At 36.1% G+C, this 11,773-nt stretch overlaps 1 protein-coding gene across 3 annotated transcripts in view; it reads left to right on the forward strand.

Annotated features, from left to right (window-relative positions):
* LOC102801643 (protein boule-like) overlaps nucleotides 1-11,506 on the forward strand; it is a 32,484-nt gene extending 20,978 nt beyond the window's left edge. Inside the window, exons 2-12 of one of the 3 annotated variants that reach the window (XM_085501627.1) lie at nucleotides 4,214-4,408; nucleotides 4,576-4,667; nucleotides 5,113-5,176; nucleotides 5,682-5,741; nucleotides 6,413-6,434; nucleotides 6,976-7,109; nucleotides 7,613-7,738; nucleotides 8,080-8,127; nucleotides 9,037-9,185; nucleotides 9,277-9,329; nucleotides 9,988-11,506. In XM_085501627.1, coding sequence (XP_085357753.1) covers nucleotides 4,214-4,408; nucleotides 4,576-4,667; nucleotides 5,113-5,176; nucleotides 5,682-5,741; nucleotides 6,413-6,434; nucleotides 6,976-7,109; nucleotides 7,613-7,738; nucleotides 8,080-8,127; nucleotides 9,037-9,185; nucleotides 9,277-9,329; nucleotides 9,988-10,166 — 1,122 coding nt within the window. In that variant the 3' untranslated portion in view covers nucleotides 10,167-11,506. The remainder of the gene's footprint in view (nucleotides 1-4,213; nucleotides 4,409-4,575; nucleotides 4,668-5,112; nucleotides 5,177-5,681; nucleotides 5,742-6,412; nucleotides 6,435-6,975; nucleotides 7,110-7,612; nucleotides 7,739-8,079; nucleotides 8,128-9,036; nucleotides 9,186-9,276; nucleotides 9,330-9,987) is intronic. The other 2 variants (XM_085501628.1, XM_085501629.1) reach the window with 2 other exon arrangements.
* The last annotated feature ends 267 nt before the right edge of the window (nucleotides 11,507-11,773 follow it).

Consider the following 11,773-nt stretch of genomic DNA (forward strand, 5'->3'; position numbering starts at 1 on the left):
TGGGTTATAGTTGCATGTCATATTTAGTCCTCGTTCGGACGAAGTCCGAAAACGGGGACTTATAATTCGGTCTCCGTCCGTCCGTCCGGAGTCATATCTCAGAGTCCCTTGGACCGATTCCGTTCATTCTTTGCATGTGCCTAGTACTTTATGTGGGACATATGCACATGCAGTGGTTTAGCGATTCGATTCAAAATGGCCGACTGGCAGCCATCTTGTTTTTTGAAAATGTTGTATTTTGGACATGCTTTGTCAGTTTTCATTCAAACTTGGTACATAGATTATACATGTTAGGATACATGTCCATGATGATTTATTTCACAATTGGATCAAAGATGGCTGACTGGCAGCCATCTTGTTTTTTGAAAATGTCGTATTTTGGACATGCTTTGTCAGTTTTCATTCAAATTTAGTACATAGATCATACATGTTAGGATACATGTCCCCGACCGTCCATGAGTTCCTGAGTCTGTCCGTCCGTCCGTGTGTCCGTCTGTCCCTGCGTCAGTCTATCCAACGTCATATTTCAGAATCCTGTGGACCGATTCCGTTCATTCTTTGCATGTGCCTAGTACCTTATGTGGGACATATGCACATGCAGTGGTTTAGCGATTTGATTCAAAATGGCCGACTGGCAGCCATCTTGTTTTTTGAAAATGTTGTATTTTGGACATGCTTTGTCAGTTGTCATTCAAACTTGGTACATAGATTATACATGTTAGGATACATGTCCATGATGGATCAAAGATGGTCGACTGGCAGGCATCTTGTTTTTGTTTTTTTATGCGGTATCTTGGACGTGCTCCTGTGCTCTCGCTGTCGCTCGCAAATGTTGTAAATTACGAAATTTGGACAAGATTTACGAACAAAATAAATATCTGTTAGTAAGATTTACGAACACATTTTGTACAAAATACCGTCGCAAATCGCCCTCATTTAATTGTCAAGACTCGACTGTGATCATCACGCGTGTTACGGTTTGAGTGATTGCCATTTTAAAGTTAAACAATGTCCCGTTACTTCTAAGATTGCAACAATTGTTACATGGTGATCGCGATCAACACGGAACTGCCACTGAATATATTTTGCCACTCTAAAGTTATTTTGGTGTCATCGCACATGCGTAGTTTAGTCGACATGTGTTTCAAGATACCCCGCGACTTTACTCTCAGTATGGGACGGTTTCATGTCGCCCTTATCAAACACGTGATTTGTTTATTTATTGAAAATGGAGACTACGTCAAAAAGGAGCAGACAACTGCTCGAGAAGTATTTTTCACGACGAGATGGAGAAACCGCTAAATCGTGTTCAGAACCAGAAACCCATGGGTGTCCTAACCCTGACATCACCAAGAAACGGAAAGTTGATCGTACTGCAGCACGATTTCAGAAATAATGGAAGGTTAGCTGCGGTTTCGTAGCTCTTTGGTGCGACATACAATCTAATTTTGCCCTACCAATTTCATTCGGACGTCTTGTTTTTATTTTTGTTGTTGTATGTCGAACATGGGCCGGCCAGTGTCTGTCACGTAAATAATGCGGTCGGCAACATAGGGCTATGATTCCACAGCTAATGGAAGGTGAGACAATGTTAGTGAATCGATCGAAAAATACTATAATTTGTGTAACATTCTTACCGGACATTCTTAGCATTGAGATCGAGTTACAAGACCGAAAGTTTCTTTATTTACTTTTTCACTTTAATTCAGAAATTTCGATGAAAATAGTCATTTTGTGTCGTCATAAACGTCAACATGCGGGTTTGCATGATGAGCACGGGAGATTACTTCATAATAATATTGATTGGCATAGAGTTTTTTTTCTGAGAAATTTCCCGTGAAAATTTATTCACAGGATGACTTGTGTTCTAGGCAGTGAACTTAATGAACTTTTGAATGATGACTATTTCCCCACTGTTAACAATGTGAGCTTATCATGAATATGTTTAATTAATACTGAGTTATTCAAATAAAGGTTCTGGTGTCTACATTGCATATTTTGTTGTGATGTTTTGTTGTACCATCATAAATGGTACATTTTGTGGAGCAGACTGCCTAATTTGATGTCATTAAATTACACACAAAATTAGAGCTCAGGTTGCACCAGCAAGCACCATTTTCAGCATGCTGTTCTTGTTTTCGGCGGACGACAGAGGGGACACCTCCCTCTCCTTCTCTCTTCTCCGTTGTGCTCGGTCGCGGGAAAATGCTCCGCAGTTTCCAGACAAAGTTTACTAATACTTTTTTTTCTTGATTAGTAAATTTACTATTACCTAGAAAATTCCAGAGAGAGCCCAGACGTGCTCTGTCAGTTTTCATTCAAATTTGGCACATACATGTACTTTATACATGTTAGGATGCATGTCCATGACAATTTGTTTCAAAATCTGGTCAAGGATGGCCGATTGACAGCCATCTGACTTTTTGGCCTTACTACTATATTTCCACAATTTATGTACAGTAAAACCTGTCAAAACCGACCATGACTGGGACTGGGATCTATGGTCGGTTTTCAGAGGGAGTCGGTTTATTCAGGGTGGGCGTGACTTTGATTGAAACAACAATTACATGTGCTGTAAACACGGGACAAATGAAAGACATCGGAGTTTGTCTCCGGTGATTCTACATGTATTTACAATGTGCATTTATTGTATTGTTTCAATAAAATAATTTACCAAACAAGACAAAAATATTATGGTATGTACATGACATCAATTAACATTAAAATAACTATTCGAACAGACCGGGTAAGTATTGCGTATCGTAACTGAAGGCGTCCATTTTGGATGACATCACTACGTAAGTTCACGTGAGCTACATGTAATTATCATAATTTATGCAGACAGTCGATTTTGCTGTTAAGTCAATCACAGTCCCTCAACTGTGAGTCAATGAATCAAATTATGATGTAAAAAAATCATCAAGTTTTGACTACTTTAAAGAACATCTTTTTTTCAACGATTTTGTTTTCCGTTCGAATTATGAAATTTTGGATATCTGTCAAGTAACTGGAGTCTTTGTTCTGTAATCTTGTCAACATGTCTAGCACATCGCCATGCGTCAAGTCACTGTCGTTGTGGGGGTCAATAATTTGACTGTCGTTGCAATTTATGTCATTGTTGTCTATAGATTCATGGTTTTCTTTGTCTGCAATAAAATTCTCAACAATCTGTTGCTCCCACTCGCCATCATACATTGCTTCAGTCAGTATACGTTCATCAAAGTGGAGGTATTCTACAACGCTACACTGTGTTTGCGGGTCTGCAACTTGCTAAATAAGGTTTCCGAATTCTTTGTTGTCGTCTGCTTCTTCGTCATCATAAATTTCAATCTTGAAGCCCCCTTTACAGAAACATTCGAAAGCACAAAATTGTCGATCAGAATCGTTATGGAAAGAAGAAAACTCAATGTCTTTTGAGCGTTGAAGAAGTGATAATGCAGTGTGCTTCACCGCAATTGAAGGTGATGACCCCATCATTTGTTTATATCCGGGGTCATTATACTGTCCAGACACCACGCGATGCGTGGGCGTGTGGTGTGAAAAATGTAATCAGTTGCCATTGTTTTACACGGGACGTTACTTGTAGTGTGAGATTTGGTATTGTTTCTGTGACGTTTGCGGAATTTGGACACAATGCACACTTTTTAGGCCGGGCAGACCGAATTACTAGACAGCGGATGTGGTGCAACTGGTCGGATGGTCGATGTATTCAGTGTGAATATTGGACTTGGGACCGATCAATGCGATCGGTGTTCGGAGTAAACAGTGGTCGGATTTCACAGGTTGTTTTAACATAGGCGTCTATGGAGAAATTTCGGGGCTACATAAATCGGTAGGTTCTGACAGTAGGTCGGTTTATCCAGGGGTCGGTTTTGACAGGTTTTACTGTACCATTTTCATTCGTATTTGGCACATACATCATACATATCAGTGTGTTTCATAATCAGATCAAAGATGGCTGAATAACGGCTGTTTTTATTTTGGCCATATTACTATGACACGAAACACGTGTTTTGATGTAAATAAACAATCTGTTGTATACGCCACTTGGAACTCAAGTTTCAAGGACACGCTCGCGACAACCCCTCCGCTTTAATATGACGAGCACAAAGAGAACTTAACGGGGACTGTGTCATTTTCAATGACTTGTATTTTTTAATGTTTTTGATATTTAGTTAAAATGTGATATTATTGACGTCTTCATTCATTTTAGATACCAACAGAATCTTTACAGTCACAGCCAACAGTACATGTGGTCCCCATACCTATATCATCACATTCTCAACATGGTTCCACAGCAACATCACCTGTACCTAGTAAATCATCCACACCAGATAACCCTACTCATGCACCAAGATTTGGTACTCTGATTGCCAATAGAATATTTGTTGGTGGTATTACTTATGATGTAAGTGCTCTTATATTAACAGTACCTGTAGTGTGTTTGTTCTGTCACAATACTGATGATAGCTAATGCTTTTGGTTTTTAAATGCAGAAACATTCATAAAATTTCTTACAATTCTAGCAGAAGAACCATCAAAACATTGACTCATTCTATATTTTTATGTTCACAGACAAATGATAGTGCATTAAAGGAGTATTTTTCTAAGTTTGGGCATGTGAAGGAAGCCAAAATAATTTGTGATAGGGCAGGCGTGTCAAAAGGGTAAGTTTGCAGTTATGATTTTGATGCATTTGCGAGTTCTAGCAATCCAGACTAAAATAATCTATTGACTAGCAACATCTAGTGGTTGTGTTTAGTCAACCCACCTGTCCAACCAGGCAATATGGAATGTAAAATGTTCTGTTTAGTGCTGCCAGACCTTTCAAATTGACAGGTGACTGTTTTACTTGTCTTTAGTGTTTCAACAAACAACCCATTGAAGCAAATTATTTTATTGTTACAGGTTCACTACACTGGAATGGATGAGTTTAAACCTGTCTGAGACAGATTTTGTTTATTTCTTTCTTCTTTTTTTCTGTAAAATCTGCTATATGAATTATAATATTTTTACATATGTGAAATAAACAGTTCATGCATTGGCCTTAAATATAGGTATTTATCAAATCTGTGCTATTTGTCAAAATCCTGCCAATTTTCAACTTCTCAGGTATGGGTTTATTACATTTGAAACTCAAGAGGAAGCTACTAGAATACAAGATGAATATAAAAATGTAAGTAGTCTCCTTTTCAATAAACATTCACCTAATGTATGGCAAAATGGTTAGCGTGTCCGACCATCATCAGAGAGTTTGTGGGCTTGTCTCCCATAGTTGGCTGCACACTCAGCAGTGCAAAGTAATTGCCAGGCTCGCGGCATTCGTATCTGGGAAAATGATTTCCTTTCAGAGAGGGAGGTAAAGCTGTCAATCTTTTGTATTTTTCATATCCTCTGTGTATCTCTCAATTCATGTGTATGTTTTGAGTTGTGCCATCCCTCATTTCTAAGTCCAAGCCAAGCCTGTTGACCAGAAATAAATAATTATTTTGCCTTAACTAACTGAGGCAGATCAGTCTTGTAAACCTTCTTGTACATTAATGTATTGTTTGTTAATAATCAAATATGGTGATAAATGAGAATTTAATCAAGCCTGTATATAGAATTGGAAATGACAAAGTCACTGTGTTCATAGTCTTCACAGAATTATCTCATTTCTTGCTTGTGTTTTTCAACACTAGTCCAACAACTTAATATTTAGAGATAAGAAATTGAACATTGGACCAGCAGTTAGAAAACAGGTATGTAGAATGTTAAATGGATAATTTTTTTTTTTCATGTGAATAGAGGAGGGAGTATATATTGATAATGTTGATTACATGAGAAGGTCTTAACAATTCTAAAATATGGGGATTTTTTTAAAAAGCGATCAAGCATGATGTTCATAATGCATATTTACTAAATTGTTATTACAGATAATTTTTTTGGTATTGAATATCTGATTTCTTCAAATTGTGTAACCAAAGAGTTACTCAAACAGTTGATTAAAAAAAGTGTGTTAACAGATCTATAATTTCATTGTAGGAGCCCTAGATAAAAAATAAACACATTACATAAGTACTTTTGAAATACTGTTTTGCTTTTATACTACTGATCATGTCTGTTGCAACATAGAATGTGTGAAAAGTCTCAACTAAAACAATGCAATATGTTAGTTGTGTCTTCTATAGACAAAGTTTGTCTCGTGTTAATGTTGAAATGAAAGTGTTGTTTTCATCTGTAATTGTCTGTTAATATTACTTTTGAGTGATATGCTATTGAACAACTACACAGCTTCAATGTCATTGCTTTCACCCATCATCAGCTATTTGTCACTAGAGGGCGCAGTATTAGACATACGGCAGAAGTCTGTTTTCAATTGCATGTCAACATTAATTCGAATATTATTGACAGTAGCATATTTCTTTTCTAGCAAACATATTCAAAGAATATTAGTAAGTATATTCAATATTTTCATTTATTATCAAAACGAATGGCATATTACCATAAAAGAATCATATAGATAACTGTTATTTTGTTGCGTAATTTTTAACTTGTGTATAAAATAGAATAATAAAATTTAAAAAAAGAAGTAATACAACCTATAACAAAACAACCACCATGATCGATACTGACCAACTATCGGAATGGCAGACTTATATATTTAAACATTGCATGGTAGATATTGCCTTTATACTTTAGTATACTCATTTAATTTTTGCTGCAAGGAAGTCGTCACGATTTGATGATTTAATGGCGTTTGTGAGGGGAAACATTATTGCAAAAAATGCTGTGACCCTATGTTCATGACTGTAAAAACCCTGTGAAATTTTCAGTGCTAGATAATTTCACATATTCGTACACCCGCTTAATTGTTAACAACAGTATACCCTTTGTGATAGACTTGTTTGACACTGTACACTTGCTACACTGCTGTTGTACTTTATGTTAGAGATGGTGTTAATAGAACATTGTGTAATTTATTCCATTGAGCAGTGGATGCAGTCCCATATTCAAATGGAATGGTGGTTCATAATCCTGGCTACAGTTACACATATCAGAATGGTATGGCCTATTTTCATGGTGATAATCCATTAGGAAATGCCCAGATACCTCATGCTACAATACCAGTAAGTGTATACAAATCTTATTGACTTCATGTGGGATTGCTAGATTGGTCACTTGTCAACTCTTCTTGGCTTAGATTCCGTATTTGTTAGTTAAGTCAGGAAATAATTACTGTTTTTGGAGTGAATGTTTTTCCAATGTGAAGTATTGTTTCGGTTAACACATACAGCCAGGATGCATACGTTAATTTCTGTATTTTTGCCTATGGATAGGCAATGTGTTAACCATAGCCAATGCCACTCCCATTGAATTATCAAGTTGGTAGTCACCAAATTTACAGGCTGGATCATTAAAATATGACTTAGATTAACAATTGACACACTTCTGTTATTTTGGTAAATGCATGCACTACTTAAAAATATAGTAAAACTGAATTTCTGTACGAAGGCAATACAGACTTATTATAAACTAATATGGTACATGCATATGTTAAGACTAACTTATTTGTGTGTTGAGGAGATTGGTAAACTAATAATTCAGTCTCTCCCACCTTATTTTTTCGCAGCCAGCCGGTCTATATCAACCCTATCCATTTCCAATCGTGATGCAACCACCTGCTCAAGCAACACAGTATCTCCCAGCTCCCCAAGCACCACAGTTCCCAACACCAGTCTATCAACAACCATCTCCTGTGAGTAACTTATTTTAACGATTTCCCATCATGCATCTACCCCAGTTCAGTCGTATTCATTAATTTTGTTGTCATAAATACGATTAATTCCTCATAATACTGATATATCAATGGCTTTTGATGATAGTCCTGTTGAGTGCCAAAATCCAGCCTCTCACAAAATAAACTCATATAATATTTTATTGTGAATAATTGGCATGTGTGATACTATGTCTGGCCAAAAAATAACAAAGATATTACTGAGTAATAAGATATAATCGATAATTTAGTAAATTTTATCCTGTTCCAAGTTAAGTGAAGTTGATTTGACAATGCATGTACATGTATTTATTTTTTCACAGAACACACAGCAGTGGAATGCATCCGGTCAATGGCGATGGACACCACAGGTTAGTCAGTAGATTTTTGATTTGTTCAAGTCACGTTTACAAGTTTTGACTCTCAACAGTGATGTTTATGATTGTAAACACACAACAAAGCATACAATAAAAAACTTCTCTAAACTTGAGGAATAATTCATTGCTATTGAAAGAATAACTTAATTAAGTTAATTAGCATTGATGAACCAACCAAATCCGCAATATCTTAGACAGTATATGCAAACCCCACCACCATCCCTGCCAACTTGTTTCATGATTCAGGAAGAATTCTATCATTAATTCCGGACATTGCAAAGTCTGGTCATTTTACATTCCTATCTTTCATGAGAAATTGTTCTCTGTATGCAGCATACTAGTAAATGTACTTTGTCATATCCTTTGATTGTACAGTGCAGCTTGGCGTCTTGTTTAAACTGCTTTTGCTGGTCGCCTTGTCTGCTTCTTTGTCTTCAATATGCCTTGTATAATATAACACTACTTACATCAAAGCCTGAAACCTGCCAAAACCAAACGCAAAACTGAGAAAATGGTTCAGTTAAATTTGAGTTTGGGAAATGGTATGTCATCTTTTTCATGCTTTTATTATCGTGGGTTAATCGCCAGATTTTCTGAGATACATAGAAAATTTACCACTGGTTTCTATGATGGAATTATTTCTTATTTTGAAATTTTGTTCTTGATGGGATGAAAGAAAGTCGCATATTATCTATGTTTGTGAATTAACATTTAAGCTGATGTAGTTTACATTGTGATAATAGTTTTCCCTTTTTATGCATTGCGTATATGTGCAGTGACATGCTCAGTAGTGCAAAATTTAAATTTGGCTCAATTTTTGTTAGCACATTTCTCAAGAAAAGTGGGGGCATTCTTGTGACAAAGAAACCCCTTCAGCTTCAACTATAAATGTTTGTATTTTAGTCACCACCAATGAATGCTCCAAACATGGTTCCAATGTATCCCATGAGTCCACAAGCAAATGAAGTTATCTATCCATCTCACCCTTATCAACCTGAGATGACAGAACTACCAATGGATATGCCGGTAATGCAAGCACAGGCTGAGGTAGAGTTAGTGTCACAACTATTACCTTATTTCTCATTATTTTGTTTTGTTTTGTTCCTGACAACTAAAAGTGGATGTTTTATTTCATTTATTTAGCATGGATTCGAATTTGACTGTATGGGGATTCCATCACCTTATAGGCGGATGCAGTAAGTTGGTGTTAACTACAAGTTGCATGTTGTAGTTCTCGTAGTCCTGGCACTAGGCATGGGGTGTAGTTGATGTAGTCTGTTATTGTTTGCTTTGTCCTTATTTTAGATTAGAAAACCTTTTCCCTTAAAGCAAATTTTTCATAAATACGTCATTCACTGTTTTGAAAGGCCTACTAAATCTTGGGAAGAGTTGGTTTGTCTGTCCAATTGTTGATGTTAATTTGTGAAAGTCATGATTAATGCGGGGGAGTCATTATCTGTGCATGCGTCAGATGCCCATAGTGTGTCACTGTTTACAAACAAGCGTCTACCCATGAGCTTTTGCGTTTTTAGCGTGTATTGTTATCGTCACTTGGGACTCAATTCCTGCGCGTGCACAGGTTACAACCCTCCCGCTTTAAACAATAATTGTGATAAATTTTGTGCTTTATACTATAAATCTTTGTAACAATAACAACGACAGTACGAACCTACAGTTTGAACTTGGGTCTTTGCAGCAAAATTTGGTCATGGAAATACTGCCATATTTCATTAATGAAATAGCACAAATTGCATTTTCAGGAAACAATCTGCACAGCTATACACCATTGCAGCATTTACTTTCCTTGGAAATGTAGTTATCTATGTATCTAATAGTGTTCTTTTTCAACTGCAGAGTGCCATCGTGCCAGCCGGAATGGACCAACAGGCAACCATGAATCGCCCATATGTGCCCGATGTTGCTTACCACGAGGCTATGAATGTGATTCCAAGAGTCAATACAATGAAAATGAATGGACCCAAGAAATCTTTTGTGAGCCGTGGACGCCAACGCAGTACACCTCTACGCAATAGTAAACCAGGTGGTTACTCTAGTGTCAATGGGGCAGGTATGAACATCTTGACCAAGGACGAGATGAAGATGGATGGTGTTGGCATGGTATCTTCCCCTACTCTTGAGAAGTAGACTTTCACACTTAGAATAGCATATAGAAATAGCAAGTAAATTTTTCAAAGTACTTTTTGTTGTATGTATAACTTATGCTTTGTGCTGGGATACTATAATATATCTTGATTGATTGATTGATAGATAATCTGTAAAAATTGGGCAGTAAGTCAGTCGGATAACGGATCAGTTTTATAATTAAGCTTAAAATAAGAAATAGATTAGTCAAACATATTTTTCCATCAAAGAGAAATTTTATATCATTTTAGCTGTACAGGAAATCTTGCTGAACTGGCACACCACTCTTTCTGTGGAGCTGAGTGATTTCCTGTTAGATTTTTTACTACCAAGATAACATTTTTATAAAGAAAGAGTGAAGTGTATGAGGTTTTCCCATTACGTGATTCCAAAACAGTAGAAAGAAATTTAGCATTATGCAAAAGCGTTAAATATTCCACAAAGCGCGTAATTTGATAATTTTGAGAGAAAACCATGACATCGGGTAAAAAAAAAACTAGAATTTATCATGTACTTTTTATGCAAGGTTTTTTTACTGAATATAAATGAGGTGGTGGCTTATTTTATAAGATTCTCACTTGTATGCTAGGCATATTTTATAAGAGTTCTCACTGTATGCTGAGGCATATTTTATAAGAGTTCTCACTGTATGCTTAGGCGTATTTTATAAGAGTTCACTCTTGTATGCTGAGGCATATTTTATAAGAGTTCACTCTTGTATGCTTAGGCATATATTAGAAGAGTTCTCACTGTCTGCAAGGTTGAGTGTGTCCAAAGTTCTGTGATTACCCTTGTCAGAAAAATAGTTAAGTACAGTACAGTATTTTCCCTTCCTTTCTTTATTTATTTATTTATTTATTTCATTTCAACGATAATTTTTTACATGTGATTTTTGGTATAATTACTCTAATTCTAATGCCTTGAAAAAATAAGTAATTTTAAATGATTTTTTACAATGATAACTCTAAGCAGAAAAAAATTAAGTGATTTCGAATGATTTTTTTGGCAAGTAATCTAAGCAAAAAAATTAAGTGATTTCAAATGATTTTTCACAATAATAACTATAATCTACATGTTTTTGTTTGTCTATGTTTTCAAACTTTTTTTTTCCTTTTAAATATATGCTCTGTAACTACCGGTATGATGTCTTCTTCTGTGGAGTCAGATTCACAAGATTCATGTATGGTCTTCGTTTGAGTTTAATAAAACTACATGTTGTGTTCTTCGAAAACTGCTTGTATGCATTTTCCAAGAGTGTGTTTGTGGTTGGGTGTGTTTTGCTTACCACCTTGCTGTCCAGTACTTTACTGGTAGTTTTCCTATTATCTTAAAAAGATTCAGCTTCGAAGCAAACCCTTGTGATTCAAGGTTTTGAATTAAGACAACAACTAGGTGTTCTGTAAACACATTTATGTGATTTTGCTATATGGAAGTATGATCTAAAATATATCTAAAGGATATTAACAGAATCAATCGCTGGATACATTTGCAAGTAGTC

This window comes from Saccoglossus kowalevskii, chromosome 7 (assembly GCF_978046115.1).
Source record: "Saccoglossus kowalevskii chromosome 7, keSacKowa6.1, whole genome shotgun sequence".
Taxonomy (NCBI): domain Eukaryota; kingdom Metazoa; phylum Hemichordata; class Enteropneusta; family Harrimaniidae; genus Saccoglossus; species Saccoglossus kowalevskii.